The sequence below is a fragment of the Parasteatoda tepidariorum genome, chromosome 11 (assembly GCF_982258835.1).
Source record: "Parasteatoda tepidariorum strain Cologne lab strain chromosome 11, Ptep-v5.0, whole genome shotgun sequence".
In the NCBI taxonomy this organism is placed as follows: domain Eukaryota; kingdom Metazoa; phylum Arthropoda; class Arachnida; order Araneae; family Theridiidae; genus Parasteatoda; species Parasteatoda tepidariorum.
The window spans coordinates 16,028,838-16,052,421 of NC_141765.1; the positions used below are offsets into that span (position 1 = coordinate 16,028,838).

A 23,584-nucleotide genomic window follows, 5' to 3' on the forward strand; every position below is an offset into this window, starting at 1 on the left:
ATAAAATAATGTAATATGTGATAAAGCAAATAAATTTAAGAATATAATTTTTTGCATTTTTGTTAACTGATATAACTACATTTTGTAAAAATACAAATAAAGCTTGAGGCGAAATTAAATTTCAAAATCTTAATAAGTAAGTTAAATGTTACGCATTTACCGCAAACAGATAACAATTAATATATAAAAGTATATATATATATATATATATATATATATATATATATATATATATATATATATATATATATATATATATATATATATTGTATAGTGCTTATTAAACAGCATCAATTTACATGATTTTAGTTAACCTATTACAAAAATTGTTTTCTTTTCTTCCGATCAGAAAAACAAATAATAGCATTTTGATCGGTACTCTAGGTCTCTTTCATAATTACCCACGTCTTACATTAGTTCTGATTAGTTTTTTCCTTAATTTATCCGATAATCAATTCTTGAACATGTTGTAAATAATAACGTGAAACCTTTTTGTCTCGGAGTATTTTTTAATCTTATCAAAAATATCTAACATTCAATTGAAAAATGAATAAATTTATGTAAAGTAGAGCATATTGAACTCACGGTTCAAAGCTCTGAAAATGTCTGTATATTTTTCTAGAAGAGCCTCTAAAGTTAACGTATATTAATTTGTATTCTTTAAAATGTTGTTGATAGTACCGATCCTCAGTAATCCGCGACGACATGTAAATAATAATGTGAAACGTTTCAAATTCTCACAAAAATCTTTTTTTATAATTTAAAATATTTAATGTGGAAATGATTTTAAATCAATACAAAGTTTACCCTAATCAGATCACCTCTATTCAACTTGAAGCTTTAAGAATTTCTGTATATTTTTCTGGAAGTGTGTCTAAAATAAGCTTATATTATGTTTTATTATTTAAATTGTTGTTTAAGTTAGCGCTTCTCTAATAGCCCGTAATATATTAATAACAATGTAAAACGTTTTTATTTCTCACAGTAATGATTTTTATGACTTGAACTGAGCCGGTAAAGCCTGGTTGGAAGGGCGTTGGGACCATGTCCAAGAGGTCATGAGTTCAATTCCGCAAGTCGAGGACACCCAGTGCCGCAAATGATGATTGGTGCACGTTTAATCTGTAAGGTCACAAAGTCTTCCATGTTCAAATAACAAATCAATACCTCTGGAGGTACTGAATTGGAGACTGTTCGGTCTCTGGTTCCGGTCAAAATTACGATCTATGGATAAATGAATGGATGCATAACTGGATCCGCCCAATATACGGATTGTGACGGGCATGTTGCTCAAGTCCGTAGATGGCGCCACTTAAGAAACAAGCAACACATCTTCTGCCATAAATTCGCTGGGTTTCAATAAGCAGGCTTACTAATATTGGCAAGAAGCTTTAGAAACAACAACAGCGTAATTTGAAATGTTTAATATCCAACTGAGAGGATTGAACAAAACTTATATTAATTTTTATTACTTAAATTGTTATTTAATGACACGTAATCTGTAAATAAAAATCACCGATAACACGTGACATGTAAATAGTAATGCAAAAAGTTTTTACTCCACACAGGTTTTACTAACTTAAAATTTTTATTATCCAATTGAAAAAATTATAAAGGCTTGAGGATAGAGAAACTCCCTTTTATTCAAGTTTTAAAATTTCAGTATATTTTACTAGTAAAGAGTACATTCTAAACTTACTTCTCATACTTGAGTCCCGTGTAAATAGCGACTGAATTTTAAATGTTGTTTACTCAGTGAGGAAAGTCTTTCCAATATATTGATTCATTTTAGTCTTTAGTTGGAAAAACGTTTAGACATTGAATATTCTGATTTTTTTTCTTTTAATTTTTTTTCTTCTTCGAAACTGTTAAAATCTGAAAATTAACATGATCCGAGTTGAGATCTCAGGTAAATTATTTTCATTTAGTTGCAGCTGCCTTATGGATATAGCGAGAAAGTAAAAATTATGTAATTTAATACAATTCGACTTGTTTTTAAAAATGTAAAAGTTGCGGATTCTTGTTTTAACATTTGTTAAAAATTTGGAGATTTCGTATACCATTTTGTTTACTCTGTTAGATAGGAATAACGATAGAAAAAATTATATATTTTCTAAACTCTAGATTTTTGTCTATCTGAAGAGAAACTTTCAAAATAATTTTACAAAATTTTACTGCAATACGAAAAATTTCCTTTCGCAAATAAATATATATTATTATACAGATCTGAACTATTATTATATTATTATATACTATTATTATATTATTATATACTATTAATATATTATTATATACTATTATTATATTACTATATACTATTATTATATTATTATATACTATTATTATATTATTATATACTATTATTATATTATTATTATATATATTATTATATAGATCTGAACAAAAAATTTAATCTAATTTTCGGTTTTGTTTAAATACTAAAACACCTTTCATGCGACCAAAACCTAATTCCACCTAAAAAGTTAATTTGACAAATGAACAGAGCATAAACTTTAAAAACAGAACATCCTAATAACGTTTGATCGAATGAATGAATTTAGCATGTTCATTTCAGTCTTTATTAGAAAAACGCTTAGACTTTGTATATTCTGAATTTCGTTTTTTCCTTTTTTTTCATTTAGGAAAAATAATCTTTTTAAAACTGTTGAAAGCTGAAATTTAACATGATCTGAGTTGAAATTTCAAGTATTTTTTTTATTCTAGTTGCAGCTGTCTTATGGGTTTAAAAAAAGTAAAATTATTTAATACAATTCGACTTTTTTTGAAAAATTTAAATGTTGGGAATTTTTGTGTTACCGTTTGGTAAAAAGTCTGAGATTTTGCATATCACTCTATTTATATAAGATACTGTTAAATCGAAATAATGATGGAAAAATTAAATATTTTCTAGACTATAAATTTTGTCCAGTCTTGGAAAACTTACAAAGTAATTTTACAAAGTTTTACTGTGATACCACCAATGCTTTTTGCAAATAAATATTTTTTTTTTGAATTTTATTCATGAATCATGATTTCGAAGAGTGCGTTTCAAAAAATGTAGTCTAATTTTGGGTTTTGGTTAAATACTAAAACACCTTTCATACGACCAAAACATAATCGGACATAAAAAATAAATATTACAAATGTACAGATTATAAACCTAAAAGCAGAACATCCTAGTAACGCTTGATGTAGTTAATGAATTTATCATGTTCTAAAATAGTTTAAGTATTTAGTCTAAAATGGGTTAATAATTTCTGCAGACAATATTTTAAGTTTTGACATTAGTATCAAACATAAAATGTCTGAATTGCATTATGTCTGAAATTAAAATTTATATTTTCATTTTGAATTGTTTTAAATTTTTTTTAATTTTAAATAAATGAAATTCAAAACCCTCACATTTTGGATTTTATTTTAATTAGAGATGTTAACATACTTCTTGTGTTAGAATTATTTCATAAGCATACAAAAGTTCAAAAAGGCGGAAATTTTCCTTTTAGAATATTTTTGTAAATAATTTTTTTTCATAATTTAAAACAGTTTCATTTTCTATTTTTACAAAGAAATATTCTCAATTTGATTGACTAAACTTCTCTGGGATTACAAAACTATATCAGTTTCTCGAGAAATAATGTTATACTCATACTTTGATATTTCAAACAATTCAAGAGTCTAAGGGACTGTTTTTTGTTTGTTTATATTCATTGTATCAGCATTTGAAAAGTTTTGAGCATATTTAACTAATACGTTTAGGACTTTTCACTAAAATGTTCAGGCCTTTATGATCGCTGTTTTAAATCTTATAAATTGTTTATAATTTTATGATATTTGGAACATAGCTATTTATATTTAGTTTAAATTTTTATATAAAATATAATATATTGAATATCTAGATTGTACCAGATAAGGAATATTTCTAATGCAGTTTGTTGAACTGTTTTCTCGCTCATAAGTCAATAATGAGACATAAATTCAGAGAAATAGTCTTAAAAATATTGAATAATATCACAAAGATAATGCTTTTTATGCTTATTATTTCGCTTTAAATTTTATAGTATGACGGTTATCTTTCGTTTTTATTTGTTAATGGAGTATTCAAGAAAATTCTCACTTTTATTTCAATAATAAACTTTATTAATGAAAAATTATTTTAATATGGACTTGATGCTTGTAAGCATCAATTGGCAGAAATGAAGAAAAAAGTATTTTATGGTGCAATTTTATCTCAAAAAGTATGTAGCGGTAAAACAATAAAGTTTTTTATATAACAGTCTGATTGTCTAGTTAAACTACGGAGCAAAAAATAAATTATTTTCCTTAACTGACCATCAAAACTGGAAATTGAGGCCTAAAATGTAACAAATGTTTTTTAAGATCCTAAAAAAACATGTCTTCATATTTCCCGCTCACATATGACTATTCAATTTCAGCAAAAGGTAAGACAAATTACGGGGAATCACCAGGTAGCAGTAATCCAATTTCAACCCCTCAGTTCAAATTTGAGAATCTTTTAAGATTTTAGTGCATGGCGTGGTAAAAATGCTATACTTCATCTTGCTGCTGAAACACTTAAATATCTTTGCCTTTATAATAAAAATGTTAAAAAAATTCCTCCATTTATTTAGATTTGAGACTTATTAAAAGGATAAAAGCAATGAATTGTGTAAAATGAGCTGTGTGTGATGAGTCTATGTATTTCCTTATGCCTTTATTACACGTAATGTGACTTCGATTTAACTATAAATGCTGAATATAAAAATTGTTTTTAGTCAATTTTTTCTATAAGGAAAGGGTTAATTTAGTGTTTTATTCACTTTCAAAAATTTCTCGGTGAAAATAGTTAAGTAGCAATTTATTTTTTATTTTAGCATATTCAATCAAAGCAATTAAATAGCAGTGAAAAACGATTAGATTCAAGCTGATAAGCGTGAGAAAAAATTGTCAGTTGATTGCTGTTATCTAATACTGTTTAACAACCAGAATTCTATCCGCACCAACTTAGCTCACGTTACGAAACCATTTTGTTCTGAGCAGCTGGTTACATACTGTAGCTGAGTGAGCTAATCGATCAATCTCGTGACCAACTGAACAGGGGTTCGAATCCCAGCGTTGATACCACAATATTTCTTTCATTCCTGCAACACGTAGCTTCCAGTGTCCTACACTACTCAGTTGGCAACCCTGCATTATATAAGCATGCAAAACTATAATTGACATAAAAATGGCGCAGCAACCTAAGAGCTCCAATAACAGTTTAAGTTTTATTTTTATGGTTTAGAAACTATGCTAGTGGCAAATGGTTACAAAACCGTACAGTTTTATATTTAAGGTTATTTAACCATACTAGCTGTAAATGGTTAGAAAACCTTAGTCGTAGAATTATTTTTAGCCATAAACTTCATCGTTAACCAGACAGAGACTGCTGCCTGTTATTTTACGTCATTTCCGAATGAAAATTTTAACAGTGTGCATCAAGCCAAGCAGAGGGAAAAGAAAATACAACGAAGCAAAAAGATAATAGTAATTTACTGTTGATATGGCATAAGTTGTAATCTCTTTTTAAGTTGTTTAGTTTTATCCATAATCCATAAACATCCATAAAATAATTAAAGGTTTTATTAGTTTAATTTGTAATCAGAGTTTATTGCAGACTTAAAGAGAATATGGAGTGAATTATTTGCTCTGCCTTGGGGACAATTACACTCTATAACAAGAAAATTGGCGCACCAAGAAGGAGTTGTCCGATTGAAACGAACATTGGTGGTTAGGAAGACAATGTACAGAATAGTAAGTGATTAAAATTTCAGAACAATTGAATAATTTTTTGAAGAGTTCCAGTAACAAGTTCAATAAGGTGTTGACCCGCCTCTAGCCTGGATACAAGCTGCCACACGGCGTGGCATAGACCGATAAAGCTCCCGGATGGTCTCTTGCGGTATTTCCTGCCAAATTCGATCCAATTGTCTAACGAGGTCATCAACATTCCGTGCCAGATGCAATCGCCTTCCCATCATATCCCAGGCATGCTCGATGGCAGAGAGATCTGGTGATCTGGCAGGCCAAGGAAGAGTTTGACAAGCTTGCAGACAGTTCATAGCAACTCGTGCCGTATGTGGCCTGGCATTGTCCTGTTGAAAAACCAACCAAGGGCGCTGCAATAGGAACGGTAGCAAAACAGGTCTTAGGATGTCTTCGAAGTACCGCTGTGCAGTAAGTGTACCTCTAATGACGACCAAAGAGGTCCGGCTGTCAAAGGAAATGACACCCCTGACCCTAACGCCTTGTTGACGGCCGGTGTGGGGTGCAATAGTGAAGGCAGGATCCCCCCTCTGCCCTGTGCGTCTCCAAACACGTCTTCTATGATCGTCAGGACACAGTTGGAAGCGGGATTCGTCGCTAAAGACTGTAAGTCCCCAGTCGGCATCATTCCAGCCATATCTGTTCAAAACATTCATGCATGCGAAATTTCAAAGCAATCGGATGATTGCTTCTTGGTGCGTCGATTTTTTTGTTATAGAGTGCATTTTCTAGTGGCTGCAAACTTCCTGATTATTTTAAAATTTATATCATCAGAATTTAATTTAAAGTTATATTGACCACTATACTACACATAAATAGTGCAAAACTCAGTATATGTAGCCACTTTGTGGTAATTATTTGGCGATGTGTATATTAAGGTATTTGCAAAACGAGGAGGAATTCTTGAAGTTTTTTTTTTTTTCAATTCTCAGTTGGCATCCTTAAGACTAAAATTTTTTTATGTCTACTTCCATAAAATGCTTTAAAGTATGTGTAAAAAATTTTAATATTGAACTGAGGTGATCCGAGTCTTTGAGCGAAAAGTTCATTTTCGCAAACTTGTGAGAAATCACTCGCATATATGCAGATGTTTTGTCCTGTTTGCATGATTCTGTGAAGGATCTGTTCAAACATTTGCAAAAAGTCCTGCTTCTGTGAATTTGTGGAAAATCTAGAAATTTTCTGAAAAGTAGAATTTCGTTTTTTTTTCTTTCTTTTTCTTCTGTCAAGTTACTAGTTATTTTTATGACTACATAATAATATGGGTTAATATGAATGGGATGAGGGAGTATATGATAGTAAAAAATCTTTCAAATTGTTGTAGTTATAAAATTTTAAATTAAGAACATAATCAACTGATTTTTAGAAGGAAGTATTCTGTGAAATGTCCATTTATAAAATAGACTTTTCACAAATAATTTTGAAGGAGCTATTTTTGCCATAATGTAATATTTGAAATTAAAATAAAGTTATTTTTGAATTATTCATTTTTGCTTAAAAATAATTTGAGAAGGTTCCCTTTAAAGATAAAAAAAAGCTTGCGAATTTCCGTTAACGGGCCTAAATTTCTCCTAAAATGATTCCTAATAATTATTTTACGTTATACCAAAATATAACTCGACTTCATTACTTTTTATGGAAATATTTTATTAGTATCTATTTTTATTCGAGGCACATTTTACTAGCTTTTGGTACACTTTAGAAATATGAAATGATATTTAATACTTATAAGTTCCTTTATAAGTCATAAGTATCAATCTAACTCAGAATCAACAAAAAAAAACGGTATAAGAAGTAGATTCCAGAGAAAACTGTCAACACATAGCTGATACACCATCAAGCTAAATTAAGATTTTGCAATCATAGCGAGAAATAAGAAGGCAAAAAAGATTTAGATATGACAGTTATATAATATTTCCCCAGAAATAAGTCTTTATGCTTATTGCATTTCATTCCACGTTTCAGTTGCATGTCAAAGCTGCTAAATAAAATAAAGCGAACTATGACTTTTGATTGAGTTTGAAAGAGAAAACATTTTAAGTTGCATTACATATAATGAGTATAGTGCTTTGCTGGAGCAAAACTACACAAACATTTTGGTTAATATTGTCCACAACCACGTTAGGTTTTGTGTGAAAACCAATAAACAGTTTGAAAGTAAGAATTAACGAAAGTATTCAGATGTTTTGTTTATAAAGTTATACGAACTATTTATGATTTTATTTCGTAACTGAAATAGTCCGTGAGAATATAAATTTAGAAACTGTTGGAGATATTCAAAAAAAAAATAACCATCACATTAACAAAGCCTTAAATACACCATAACAGCACAATCTATTTGTATAGTTAGAAATAAATCGGTTTTAATAATGGAAAGATCATTTTCGCATAGCGTATTGTTCTATACTCTTAAAACAAATACAGAAATAAAAATCTATTTTACTAATTTGCAGGAGGGGGCATCCGAAAATGTATTGTTTGAAACATTTATTTTATGCAATGTACTGTATAATAACGGAAATTAAATTTTTGCTATTAGAAAATTTTTTTTTCTTCAGAAATTTCCTGTGCATATTTATTTTTTACTTAAGTTACAAAAAATACTGCTCTTAAAAAAAGAAGAAGTGAAATTAGCAAAAGTTCAGGTAACAGAAATTCTCCAACAAGGCAGCAGGCGATTATTATAAGATCACCCACACATTATTTTTCATCTCACGTTTAAAAATAAAACCTATCACGAAACCTGAAAGTATTATCTCATTTCAGATTTTTCAACAAAAAAAAGTCTGAAATATTACAGAGAGGAGAAACAGTAAAACCATTACTTCATTCCCAAGCTTAACTCAATTAATATTTTTTCAGTTCCATAACAAAATTTGTTGCCGATCCAGATATATATAGAAGCAAAATGATTTCAAAAATTACAAATAATAATGATCTTTCATTAACTAGACTTTAAAAAATAAACAGTTTAAAAGATAAGAAAAATTTAAAAGCTAAATTCTTAATTTCCGAAAACTCAATTACTTAGTTATAGGCTGTATAAGGACTTATTCCATTTCTTTAAAATTTCATTTATTCCGATGAATAGTTTTTATCTGCCTTGTACGTGCTTATTTTGCTGTGCACATGTTAGATTAAACTTAATTTTTACAATAATATTCTCTGTTTGGCTTTGTTAGGGTCGCAGACAAATATGAAGAATGTGCTGCATATTAATTCTATGAATTCTTCTACAGGGGCATTAGTGAATAATAAAATCACTGAAATCCCTAGAAAAAGACCACCTATGCGTAACAACCATCTGTATTTGCGACCATTTTTTTTAATGTTTTCAAAGGGAACACTTGGATTAAGTATTTTGAGAAATTTGCCTTCGTGGAGGACTTTTAGCTGGAACTAACCCGCATTTGCTTCAGATGCAGAGGAAAAAAACGAAAACCTCCCACGGTTAGCCTGATGGCAAGGGGACTCTAACCATAGCCACCGAGAAATAAGGCCGTTGAGATCACCAAGATCTTTAAGTGACGTCACAAACAGTGATATATATATATATATCAGAAATATCGCATTCATAGCAATACATGTGTCTTGATAACGACTATTTGCTTTTACCATTCTTGTTTCTCTACAATTTAGTTTTTAATTTTATTCATGTTTTTCATGTTAATTTGTATATATATATATATATATATATATATATATATATATATATATTGCATTATTTTACAGCTTTTAACAATGCCATATGCGCGTGTAGTTCTAAGGTGTAAAGGGAGCTACAAAAATATGCCTAAAGTATTTGTATTTAGGTTTCCGATAAGGGCAGAGATGAACCAGAAATGGATAAACGTTAATTCCATCAAAGGAGACAGTTATCAAATAACTGTTAATAGTCGAGTAAGTATTATTTATCTTTTATGTTTTAATATTCGTTTTTGCAGATTTAATAATAAGCTTTCTTATTAGATTATGAAATAATCTAATTAATAATTTGAGAATTACATTGTTTCAGGTATTGTTTATTGTTAGGGAATATTAAAATATAAAACTAGCAAAACATTCGTACTTTTGCAAAACTCTTAGACGCGAAATAAAACAAATTTAAACATCATATGTCGTGTTTAAATGTATATATACACATATATCAGATGTCAATAAAGAGTCAACATTTTTATTATTTTAAAAAAAACTAAGAAAGCTTTAGTTATATTTTCAACAAAACAAAAAATTCATAACAATGTTGATTGGCATTTGAAGCTTATTTTTTCTTAACGATAGCTTACGATCCTATGAGTAAAATTTCATTAAATTCATACTTGAAAGCAAAAAGTACTCCGATACATTAAATTATATTAATAAAAAAGGAATTTAATTTATTGTTAGCCATTTTAAATTTTGTACGTTATTATTTAAAAGAATATTAATGAAACTGTAGTTAAAGCTTCATATGGCATAATCTTTCGAATGCGAATAAATTGTTTTTGTGTTATCCTATGCTGATTCCTTAAATAATTTTTTCTTGTTTTATAATTTGTTATTAAATATTGTAATTTAATTTTATTGCGTAACATTAACCGAAGATTGCGAAAAGTGTCGAAAAATAATTTATTGCTTGAATAAAATTTTCAAATAACGCTATACGAAAATATTTATCTTTCTGTCTACAATTTTTATAAATTTTTGTGCTTTTTTTGACAAAAAGGCAGTAATTTTTAAAGCAAAAACGAAAACTTCTTCACGTGTATGCTTTTTTGGTGTTTACATGTTATTTGAATCCGAATTCTGCTTAAGTAATAATTTTTTTTAGAATCAGCTTAATATACTTCATAAAATAGTACGTTTTATAAGCAATTTTGAGTTTGCTCCAGATTAAATGGGTTATTCTCATTTAATTCTCATTTTTATTTTTATTTTTTAAGTCTGGAAGAGTATATGTAAACAAGCTTTAAAACAATAATGTATAAGTTTATACATATATATACATATTCATTTAAATGTATCTTACATGAAATATATTAATTAATGATATGTATACTATTGAGTAACAGGAAAAAGGATTTTAATAAATGCTGTTATATTATTTCTATCTTATCTTGGGATATTTTTTTAACAAATCTTATAAGAAAGATTGTCATCAATGAATTTATTACATGTAAGAAAAACTTAAGATTTGAAAATACTTTGCTTTTTTATAATAAAAAAGGGTATATTTATTCTTGAAAATAATATACCTCTTTACACCATTTCAAAGTTTTACAATCTTAATAATCGAAATACTTTGCTAAATTACTTATAATTTATTTATTATTATTACTTTGTAATTATTATTTAGCTAAATTATTTTGTGCTATTTGAATATTATACGTGGCGTCCATTTGTAAATAATTGTTTATTGTATGTTTATATTATTTCCGCTTGGTATCAAGTGTATATCACAGGATTCTGAAAGAATTGTTTAGAACGTATTTTAAAGTAAAAATTTTATGTGTCAATAAAATTATAATTTCTTTGTCTCTTTTCGGCCATTATATAACATATTTTTATTTATCTCGTATTTGTTTACTTATTAAAATATATCATTTCTTATTTTCAAATATATGATTAAATATAATATTTGATTACATATTAGAAAATAATAAATTATACAGTTAAATAAGATTTATTCTTTTGACATTAAAAATAATTAAGATGAATCAGGATTTAAGATTAAAAGAAAAAAATTCATATTAAATCATTTTCTCTCATAAAATACACATAATATTGTTTCATGAAAAGCATCAAGCAATCCTGCCTGTTCATTTTAGTGAGTTATAATGTGATAAATGACATTGATTTAGTTTAATAAAAAATTAAAAAATCACCACTTAAAAATATTCAAATGCTATTAAATTAGCTAAATCAAAAATATTTTACGTCCCTCCAAAGTTTGAACTATTTATTATAGTTTTCTCTTAATACAAATCTGAATACTGCGTTATCGTATGGTTTGCTGGCCCCCATATATATATATATATATATATATATATATATATATATATATATATATTATTTACTAAAATAAACGCATTATGAAATTTAAAAACTAAAATGTTCGCTAAAGTAAGAAAATTTAACTTTGATTTTATCTTCATAGATTTCCACTCTTCAATAATAGATATAGCATAATCTATGGCTGAAGAGTAAAAATCTGTATCGGGTCTCGGCTGGCAACGAACGTGTAAACGATCATTTTATTTTGTAACTGAGTGTCGTTGTTGCTCTATACCGAAAGGCTTCTCTGTAATATTTTTTGATGTTGGCCCTTTCAGTTTTTCTTCCTCAATAAGAAGGGGCTATTGAAAAATGTTATTTTTTAATTGAACACTGTCAAGCATACAAACAAAATTAAACAATATTCAACAATTGAAAATAGTTAAAAATATCAAAAAAACGTTTTGGAGTAAAATGGTTGGGATAACAGCATTACTCTTGAATTTTTGTATTGCAACTTCAAGAAAAAAATAATTATTTTATTTTACACTACTTTTTTTTGAACATATATTCACGTTTGTGAGAACGGGAGTTCGAATCCAGCCGGCCGAGGACTCCCCGTGTAGAAAATGGTGACTCATGCTCATTAAATCTGCCGGATCCTCCATATTTCCATAACAAACTTTACCTCTGGAGGTACTGAATTGGAGATTGATCGTTTAGGCAAAAATTACAATCTGCGGAAGAATGAATGGATATATGAATGAGTTCGCCCTATAAACTGGTGTGGCAGAAGTCGATTCTTGGCCAGAGATGGCGGCACTGGAAAACAAGCACAACCGCACCCTCATTGCCTTAATTACCTAAGACAACAACAACAGAACATACCGGACTTAATTTTAAGAAAAAAATATTAACTGTATAATTGCTTTTAACCATTTGATTTTAATATATTTTTTTAGATCTTTAAAAATAAAATATTGCTAAAGCGTTATGGTGGAATTAAATACCCTCTGTGAGATTTTTTAGCAGTTGCAAATATTCATCACTAACAACTTCGATTGGTTAATAAAGTAATTTAAAGCATCAAATAAAAAATATCACGTTTTTGGAAAATATTTTTTGATATACATAATTTAAAGCTTTATAACTAAATATTTTCCCTTTATTTCTTAGCAACTTTAGTCAGAACCTAATTCACATTTTAAATTAATTTTCATTCCTTCAACTTTCAAATTCTTCAAAAACTTATTAAATTCAATCTCCAGATAAATTTATACTATAATTTATAATATAATTTATTACAAATTTTCATGATTCTATTTCAGAAAAATAACAATATTTTTCACTGGGCTGAACTTGATTTCTTTCAAGCAGTTTCGTAGTTTGTTTTTTTTTCGTTTAAAATTTTATTATTTTTGATTTCTAAGTTAAGTTTAATATTTAATTTAAAATATTCTTGGAGAAAGAAAACTTTAATGAAATTATTTTAAACTTGTGTAGCAAATGTGAAAAGAATTTGAGTACATTTAATCATTAGTGAAGATTGCCAAAAACTATTGGCTATTATTAAAATTCGTTTTCTATCTTTTTCTATTTACTTAAAAATTATAAGATTTAGATCAATATAATATCGTAATTAATGTAAATTAACTATAGATGGCAAATGTGTTAACTATAGTTCAGTTACTGAAACTTAATTATGCACTATTTTAAAACACCTTACTATGACGTTTTATCCTATAGTCCCATTATATGAAGGAGTTCGAAAGTTGCAATAAGTAGCTTAAAACTGTTCAAACATAAAGCACTTGGCTAAGTTTTCCTTTGCCGCATCAAAATCATGTTGACTGCATTGAATTACTTAAAAAAAGAAAGAAAAAAACATGCAACGCTTCCAAACTGCGACTAATCTATATTAATTACTGATTAGCTGATTCAGCTATTTACAAAAACAAACTAATTTTAGTTCATTTACAAAATTTTTTAATAGAATTAACTTTTATCAAGAAAACTAGCCCCTTCAGAACAAGTTTGCTATAGATCTGTAGCTTCTAGGATTAATTTGACCATAAGATTGCCTGCACATTCGTTTAAAGAAAGCTCAGGGTAAAACCTATGGAATAGAACTATCCTTATCCTATTGAACTATCACATGTATCGAACTGTCGCTCTTATTCGAATGGCACGATGACCTCTAAGCTCATCTTATCGGCTGAAGATCGTCAACAGCCCTACTTGCCCCTAATGCTGGGTCGACGTTAATTCACATCTAATGGCGTTTAGTGACGTCTAAACTTTATCAGAAGATTAACTGTTTGTTTGGCATATATCAGCTTAAATAACCTAATAAAAGCCCCAAGAATAGCCATCATTGTTTTTTTAAAGCTAATTATTCACAAATTGCGTGTAAAATATACATTGATGAGCTTAAATTAATTTCAAGAGCAAAAAAAAAAATCCATGTCTATAATTTTCAGATTCAGTCAAATAAAGGTACCACATCGATGAATCTACGTTGCGTCTTTGATGACAATTTTCTCTCGTTTTCTTTACGTTAAATTACGGCTATCAGCCATAATTTACTGAAAAGATTGTTACCCGTATGTCCCAACTCTCTAATTACCTTGGATACAAAGGACTCTACTTTACTTTTCCTTACTCGTAAAGTAATATTTATCCTAAACGAATGTTTGCTGTCAATCATCGTTATAAAAATAATTAACCGAAATAAAGGTGAGGTTTATTTTAGGTACTTCAACATGAAGTTACAACACATGATTACTATTAGTGAGTTTTCATTTGCTTTATAAAGTCATAACAATTCAAAATTTAAAAGTTACAGTATTACAGTATTATTAAATTTAAAAGTTACTTTTTTACCCCAACAAACCATATTCAGTAAAAAGTAAATTAATATGATGTAAATTAACATTGACATGCAAAAGTAAATTAACATGATATAATTAATAGTGAATTAACATTAACTTTGAAACACTCTCATTTGAGTTTCATTTTTACAAAACGAGAATTATGAATGTCCAAAACCAAAACTAAAAAGTTTTTAAAACATTGTTTTGTATTGAAAAAAATTGAGGCATTGTTGATTTTTTATAGAAATTATCACTATTTGTATTTTAAAATTTATATTACTTCACAGTTTTAAGAGTTAAAAAAACTCATTTTTTAACTTTTTCTCTTTTTTCAGTTGATATACTGATTTTTGTTTTATAATTTAGAAAAAAATTTACTAATAATCTATTTGCATATCAAATAAAACAATCGAAAAAGAATCATCGATTCCACAAGGTGAGTTCACATTTATAGTTTTAAATCTGCCCCTTAAATGTGAGCGATTAAGTGTTTAGTCCTTAATCGCCTCAAAGTTTGTGTTCAATAATCTCTAAATATTTTCCTTTACTAATTTATAATAACATTCTCAACTCACATTTTATCTATTAATACTATCATTCATCATGAACAACATTAATTTTAATTAATTCTTGCAAATTTAAAGGAAAAAGTAAGCATTTTCAAAAGAATTCATCCATTATCATTCATTAAATACTCTTGTCTGTCAATCGGTATTACGTACAAGAAATTAAGCAACTTAGAGGAATAATAGAAACATTCATTTCTTTGTTCAAACAAGTTCATTTTTTTGATTCCTTGACAGTTTGTCAAGATATGATATATTGCTCTCATCAACTAAATTTCAACTTAAACAGTGCCTTTACGTCATAAGTTGTATTGGACTTTTCCTAGGATATATTGGTGTTTTTGGAATAATTTTTAGATTTTTAACATACAATTGTCAATGACTGAGTGATTTTAAAATCTTGATCTTTAAAGTAAGAAAAAAAGAAAATTGGACTGCTTAGCATTAAATAATACACTTCTGATACTTTACTATTCCGTTATACAGTCTGCGAAGAAAAATAAATGTACCACCCTGAATAACTTTTGATCTAATGATTGCATTTTCACGTTTTAGGTCTCAACCCAAATGGTTGGGGGGTTAAGGCTAACTAATTAGCGCAGAATATATTTTAAGGAACAAAATCTGACACAAAAATTAATTTTCTCTGAATAAACATTTTTTCCGACAAATTTAGATTCCTGACCCCCAAAATATAGAGGTTAACCAGAATTTGGTAAATATGTTACCCATAGTTTCGTCTGAAGAACGATTCAAAGTTTGGAGTCCTTAATACTAATTTTTCCATCTACGTATTTCACTATATCTTGAGAACTTTTTAAATGAATTGAAAAATTTTTGCGCACTTTTTCAAAATTCGTTTATCCAAAGATAATTCGATGCAAAAAATGACTTTTAGTAAATATTTTTATGTTTTATTCTTTTATTTGATAATAGTCGAAAGAAATTGAAACGTGAAGTACATAATTTTTTGCATCATTTCAAAAAATAAAATGTGACATAGAAAAATACAAAATTTGAGCGAAATTGGTCAAATAGTTCCTAAAAAATCGTATTTCAAAGAGGTCGCATTTTTAAAATTTGATTTCTCACGAAACACTCAAAACTTTTCAACTTAATGTATCGTGTGCACTAATTAGAATATTTGAGATCACCCCCTCGAAACATTAAGATAAAGTCCTAGAAATCGAAGATCCAATCAAAAGTTATTCAGGTTTTTCTTCTTTTTTTTGCTTGCGCAATATTCACTGCTGCAAATGATACCAAAATGGTTAATAATTGCATTAAGAAGATCTAATAACTTACATACTTAAAATGTATAAACTCTTTTGCCCTTAAATCTAAAATTTACCCAACTAGTTAAGAACAAAATTATATTGTCTGTATATTCGATTAAATCGCATGGTGTCTGCACAATGCATTTTCCTAATGCTTTCTCTTTTTAATTTAAATCTGTTAAAAACGCCACTATAGTAATAAAATTTTATATTACAATTATTTAAGATTTGCATCTCTGTAAAAATACGAATGCACTACGTTTAAATTTTAATGCTTCGATTTTACGCTTTAAATATGCTTATTATTTAGTACTACATACTAATTAAGTCATAAAACCTGACATAAAAACGTATTTTTGGAAAATAAGCATAGTCTTTTTCGAAAGATTTATGTTTTTAAACGCCAAAGGCGGGTTTAGTTGCAATTTGGAAGATGTGATTGTCAGTCAAGAGAGGTTTTCCTCAACGCTATTTTTTATTTTCTATGTTTTATTCATACATCCAGAGTGCTATTTACACAAAGCAAAAACTTACTAGTACTCATCTATAACTAGTATTCATCTATTAAACTCGCCAATCCTAATTTTAACTTTGATACCAATGATGATAACTTTTATCATACAGTATATATTATCTTGTATAGTTTATCATATAATATAGCTTTTGGTTTTATGTAGCTCAATAATTTACGCATTGTATGAGATTGTAAGCATTATTATATTAAACTGCAAAATAACGAAATTTTTACTGTCTGAATGCTACTAAAGCTCATATTTTATTTTCCAGAAGCTATTTTTAATTGATTGAATTAAGCGTAAAATGCAGCAATTTTATACGATGAGCGTTCTTATTATTATCACTATAATTATTTGTCCAAAAGTAGATTATACATATCACCTTTGTAAATAAATCCTATTATTCCTGAGTCAATGATACAAATTAGACAAATTGAGCTTTTAAACAAAAAATATTCGATCAAAATTAAAAATTCAGTAGGAATTTTGTATTTTTTTTTTTTTCGAAAAATGTGAACTTCGGATGAAGCAAATTAAATATTCAAAAATAACGATATTTTCTCTAAAGCATTCATAAAAAATTCTCATAACCTAAAAAGCACTTCTTGCATAGCGATTAAGAAAAGCAAATTTTATTTTGGGAAATAATTTTGAACAATAATTCCCAACAAAAATGATCACATTAAGTTTTCTCACATCCATGCTCTTCTGTGTAGCATTAATTAAATAATTCATTTTACATTTGTGAGTCGTTAATTAAATATCCCATATTCTAAATCTTTTTCAACCAAGAAAATTATGTGGTTATTTCATAGCTTTCTATTTATTTATGACCCCATAACATATAGCTGAAATATACATCTGTGTAAGTACTAATATAAGAATAAGAATAAAACGAGTTAGTTAAGATTTTTATTAGTAGTTTAATATACTTATGCACTTTAAATGACGAAATCTTTAAATACAACAATTTATGTATCTAATTAAGCTTGGTTTGAAAGTGAAATTAATTATTATTCATAAACTAATATTTCGAAACTAATATTCTAGCTTTTTAGTTTGTATTTTTTTTATACTTATAAAAAATACTTTTTTTATTTATTTTTCCTTCTTTTAAAATATATTTTTCTTGTTTTCGTTCTTAATCTTGCGTTCCTTTAAATCTTTTTTGTCGCTTTTTGGCCTAATTCCAAATTCAAAAAATTTAAAGTAGTAAAACAGCAGAAAATAAATCTTTCAATATCGAAAATTCAGGAAGGGTTAGTTATTGTGTCAATTTTCCTTCACCATTAATTAACTTATTGTAAGTCGTAAGCATCTGTAACACGTAAACATCTGATGCACGTAAAATCTGTCGGGTCGCACAGTTCTCCATGTTCCCATAACAAATCAATACCTCTGGAGGATCCTGGAGTTTCCTTGTCTTCTCTACTGGGATCAAAATTACAAGAATACGGAGTTGAACATTGGAAGTCGTAAGACCAGGATTAGATCGGCTATTCAACGACGGTTATAAAATGTAAGTAAATAAATATGTTGTGTGAGATCGTGACAGCCCTGTTGGTAGGACACTGGGCCCATGTCCGAGAGGTCGTGGGTTCAATCCCCGCCGGCCGAAGACTTCCAGTGTAGTAAATGGTGACTGATGCATGTTAAATCTGTCGAGTCACTAAATCCTCCTTGTTCTCATAATAAATCATACTGGGTACTGATCCAGGAGTTTCCTTGTCTTCTGAATTGGTTCAAAATTGCAAGGCTACGGAGTTGAAGAATAGTAGTCGTAAACCCAAAAATTGGTCAGCTGTTCAACGACGGTTATATATATATATATATATATATATATATATATATATATATATATATATATATATATATATATATATATATATATATATATATATATATATATATATATATATATTCGTAAGACCCTAAATATCTCCTTTGATGCACTTGGGAAAATTCAAGTATCGAATCGAAGATTTAAATTTAAGAGGATTGGAATTTTGAATATTTTACTTCATAAGATAATTACTGGTTGCTTCACATATATAATAATGTATTTACGAATTATTCGATTATTTTTGTTTATGTATCCAATCATAAAGCGTCTCATAAGTAAACGAAGGCTAAATTGTTTAATTAAATCGTGATAAAAACGCGTTGAAGTAAATAATTTCTTTAAAAAAAATTAAAACAAATTTGAATGGATTCACTCAATCTGATTATTAACGAGGTATTATTTCAAAAGTAGAAATTTGAAGCAGTATCAATATATTGCTTGAAAATTTTGAAATTTATTTAAATTCTCGAATGCCTGCTTATATTAACACACTTCTTGAATTCTAATTTTATAGAAGTGAGAAAAAGATGCACTTACCGGAGGAGAAGTGAGAACTCTAACAGCTGTGGCTAAAGCTTTCAAGCTCAATTGTTCTCCATCTCCGTTTTCATCCTGATGTTCTTCAAAAAGACCCAACTTTTGAGATTTTTCATTAACTTTTTCTTGTTTACTTTCTTTTACAGGACATTTGCTTGAAGTTGGTAGAGTCGATGTTGCACGATCTCCAGAACAATGAAATGGACAACCCATACCCATGATCAGTTAACTGAAAATTGAAATGCTTTTAATAAACAGAAAAATTTTGGAATATGCATTTTTATGAATACATATAAAAGTTATAAAAATAAGTATATGTTTACAAGAAATGAAAGCATACATTATCCTTCAGCTCCCAATGGACAAAGAAATGAGAACAGCTGGTTGAAAATAAAGTATAAAAAATATGTTATAAAAGCTGAAGTGATCTGGAATGAAATGTGTCAGCGATTACTGGAGGCTAATTTACAATTCAATTGCCTTTAAATACAAAATTTTTTTTGGAGATTTTACTCTTAGTTTAGTTGGCCCCAATTCTAATACAAGCTTTATTTCTTTTAAAATTTGTTACCTGAATTAAAACAATGTAAAGAATCACGTTTTGAAACAAAACAGGGAAGTGGGTCATCGCTGGATTGAAAAATCGGTGTCTGGAGTGAAGCAAACTAAAACAAGCGGTAGAAGGAGATTCCTGTTTTGAGCTTTTTGATATGATGGTTTTTGTCTTATCCGAATATTTTTTTCTAAACTATCTTGTCTGTTTTAAAGGAAAACTGTTTTCTTATTTCACTAAGGGGCTTATTGATATAGTTCACTAAACTCACAAATGTTAAGTAGTTCCTTTAGGATCACTATACTTGCTCAAATCACCATAATTTTACTTGACACCGTATGACTTTATACTGTAAATTATTTTACATTTTTAAAATATATTAGTGGCTCATGTGTGCTTTACGCAGGAATGGATTGTGCGGATCTTCTGAAAATTGGTTAGCTTGCTCATTTTACCTGTCTAATTAAGAACTCATACGGACTACCAATAAGCACGTAACAAAATCAAGATATTGGTGGTTTGCATAGTCACTTTTGCACTCAAATTTTAAATTTAAAAATTTAAAACACTCAAAAAGTAACTTCTAATCGACATCTATGTGTTTTAATTTTATATTCTAAACATTTTTGTAATACTTAATAAAAAGTGGTCAATAATTTGGGTTACTATCAATATGGGAAAAACAAACCGCAGATCTGCATTCTTTCTCAATTTAAAAAAAAAAGCATTTTTCAGAAACACAATGCTCTGTAATAAATTCGATGGTAAATTTGTAGAAACCTCTTTATATTAGATTAGATATGTCTTAACATCGACTCCTCTAATTAAATAATCTATTTTAATAGGATATAGGGTTATGTTAACTTACAAATTTTTAAATAATTATATATAAATCTAGGTTATGTAAGAGAATTTTCAAAGAAAGAATGAAAACGTAAAGTGAAAATAAAATAACTCCAACGCTCCAGTGCAAAAGAAAAATCAACGTAACCAACAAAAATTCGATTCTGAGATTTTTTTTATATTTGGAAGTTTTGTATTATCTGCTACGTATTTCAAAAATTTTGAAAAAAAAATAGTCTACTTTATTAGTAATCTGAAATTTTATTTTAACGCTGATAGCATTGAAAAGTGAAATTAAATAGCAGTTAGGCCACTTGTCACGAAATCTATAGTGAAGTCAATTGCACGACAGAATAAGTAATACGAAGGTATATCCTACGATACACATATCGTACATACATATACGAAGATATATCGTACGAAAAAAAACGTTATCTTTAGACATATCCATTTATAATTCCACTTTACACTCAATTAATTTTCTTTCACATTAAAAAACTGAAAGGAAAAGAAAAAAAACATAAAGCTGCAAAATTTGACACCAAAACTGGTTCAAAATTTTACGACGAAAAAAAAATCAAAGGGGCCTTACACAACGCGTATTACACTTCTCCAGACATTAAAGCAGAAAATTATAATCCATTTAGTAACAGTTTTCTCTAAACTGAATCATGTAACGAAAATAAAATTGACCCCCAAAATTGACCGTGTATTAGCCCCCAAAATAAATTTCCTTCTCAGAAACTTTCATATTAGAATAATTCACTAAAAATGTATCTAAAACTGGGCAATTTTTAAATTTTTCATTCAATAGTTTTAGTTATAAAAGTGAAAAACGCGTGCAGCAATACTTTTTCCAGCAAAGAGGGTAATAACTGAAAAATCTCTCAAATTGGCATACATAAAACCGAACAATATTTAAATATTAGGTATTCGTATAAAAGCAAAAAATATAATTTTATACCTATTAATTATGTATAAATAAATTTTTGAACCGGAATAAAAATTTAAAGATGAGTAAGAAATTCGTTTTTTAAACTTTAACTAAGTGCTACAATTTAATTAAGTGGAAACTAAAGCTTTTTATTCTGATCCTCTGATGTTATTAACATTTAATGGAAGTCATATATTGGAACATTCTTCTGATAGTATAAAAAGTTAATAACTTACTCGCAATTCTTAAAAAGCAGTTTTAGAAGAAAACAAAGATTTTTCATTAGTACTAATTAAAATAGTGTTATACAAAGCAAGAGATATAGAATTGTGTTTCATGAAAAAAGTCTGGAAAACTATGAGTAATTTGCCTCACACTAGGTATTAATTTGATTACTCCCCCACTGTTGGATTTTAATTAAGAATTTAATTTATATTTCATGACGACGTTTATTAAACCTTTTTAATATAAAAATAAGCTATAAGCAACAAAAAAATAACTGATGCAAACAAGATTATTAGTTTTTCTAAAATTTCAAATTCAGTACATATTTAATTTCTTATAGTTTTTAACTGCAATTCCTCTGATATAAAAGCCATTATCATGCACCATTATCATATTCATAAATTACACTGAATGCAATTTTATATAAAAGCTAATAATTAAACATATTAAATTTTTAGATTAGTATTTTTCGGAAAGAATTTGATTGAATGTTAAGTTGAATTTCAGAAGAGTTATCAGCTAAACTACATGCCTAATGCAGTTGATGAAAGACATCAAGTACATTGCACATTCTACATACATTGTAAAGTAATTTTGATGCAAAACAAAATAGAAAAGATTGAGAAAAAATATATTGATTATTTAGACTGTTTTTTTTTTCATATTCATTATTTAAATCTAATTTCAAGAGCCTTTTCGTTATGTTTTTAAATTATTTGTACACCGTAAACACTGTAGTGTAATATCTCTCCAAACTTGATGATGAACAACCCCAAAAAATATGTGAACGAACACCATATTTCAAATCAATACCAAATAAAGCAATCCTATGCACTTTAAGTGGTATAGTTAAATCTAAAGACCAATAATTCTTACACCTAAATCACTTATTCACACTCTTTATGAATGTTTTTAGTTACCGAACACAAATTTCGTTCGTTTGGACATCAGTAGAATGATTACAATTGAGCTCGAGATGGTGGGAATCTGTTGTAGACCTGCACGCGGTTATACATCTACAAAAGCAAAATTCGATTACAAAGTGTATGTATGATTATAGTTGTGCAGTAAGGATAATTATATTTTAATTTCTGTTCATGCCTCATTTGTATCAAATAGTTTCATAATATTTAATTTCTTGCCGCTTCCGCTTTGTTCAGTATTGCTCGAATTCATTTTAATATTCTATCTGTTATGTGAGTATATTTGGTTATCAAATTAATTTATTTGAAGAATTAGTGTATCCATACATCTTAAATTATACTTACTTTATAACTTTATATTGCATTGTAAAAATAAATGTACTGATTCCCATGAATACCTCACATATTACAGTAATTATAAAATTTAGTGTTACTTTGAGTAGTATAAAGAAACATTTTTGGTGGTTCACTAGTCCAAGAACTATGCTTGATTCTTAGTGTAGTGAAACACTAAACAACCAAGAATAATCTGTGATATTTCACTTCACTTTGGTGTAAAGAAGAAGTTTAGTTATTGGTTTAGTTATTAGTAAAGCTAATCATTGGTAGAGCTCAAATTCCGTCTCTCAATTTTGCAAACATTAACTAAAATAAATAAATAAAATAAGAAAATAAAGTAAGTGAATATAATAAGTAAATAAAGTAAATAAATAAAGTAAA

At 28.0% G+C, this 23,584-nt stretch overlaps 1 protein-coding gene across 1 annotated transcript in view; it reads right to left on the reverse strand.

The window, feature by feature from the left end:
* Gycalpha99B (guanylate cyclase 1 soluble subunit alpha 2) overlaps positions 1 to 23,584 on the reverse strand; it is a 364,604-nt gene that overhangs the window by 279,315 nt on the left and 61,705 nt on the right. Inside the window, exon 2 of the mRNA XM_043040687.3 lies at positions 19,387 to 19,615. Within this exon, the coding sequence (XP_042896621.2) occupies positions 19,387 to 19,605 (219 nt within the window). The 5' untranslated portion in view covers positions 19,606 to 19,615. The remainder of the gene's footprint in view (positions 1 to 19,386; positions 19,616 to 23,584) is intronic.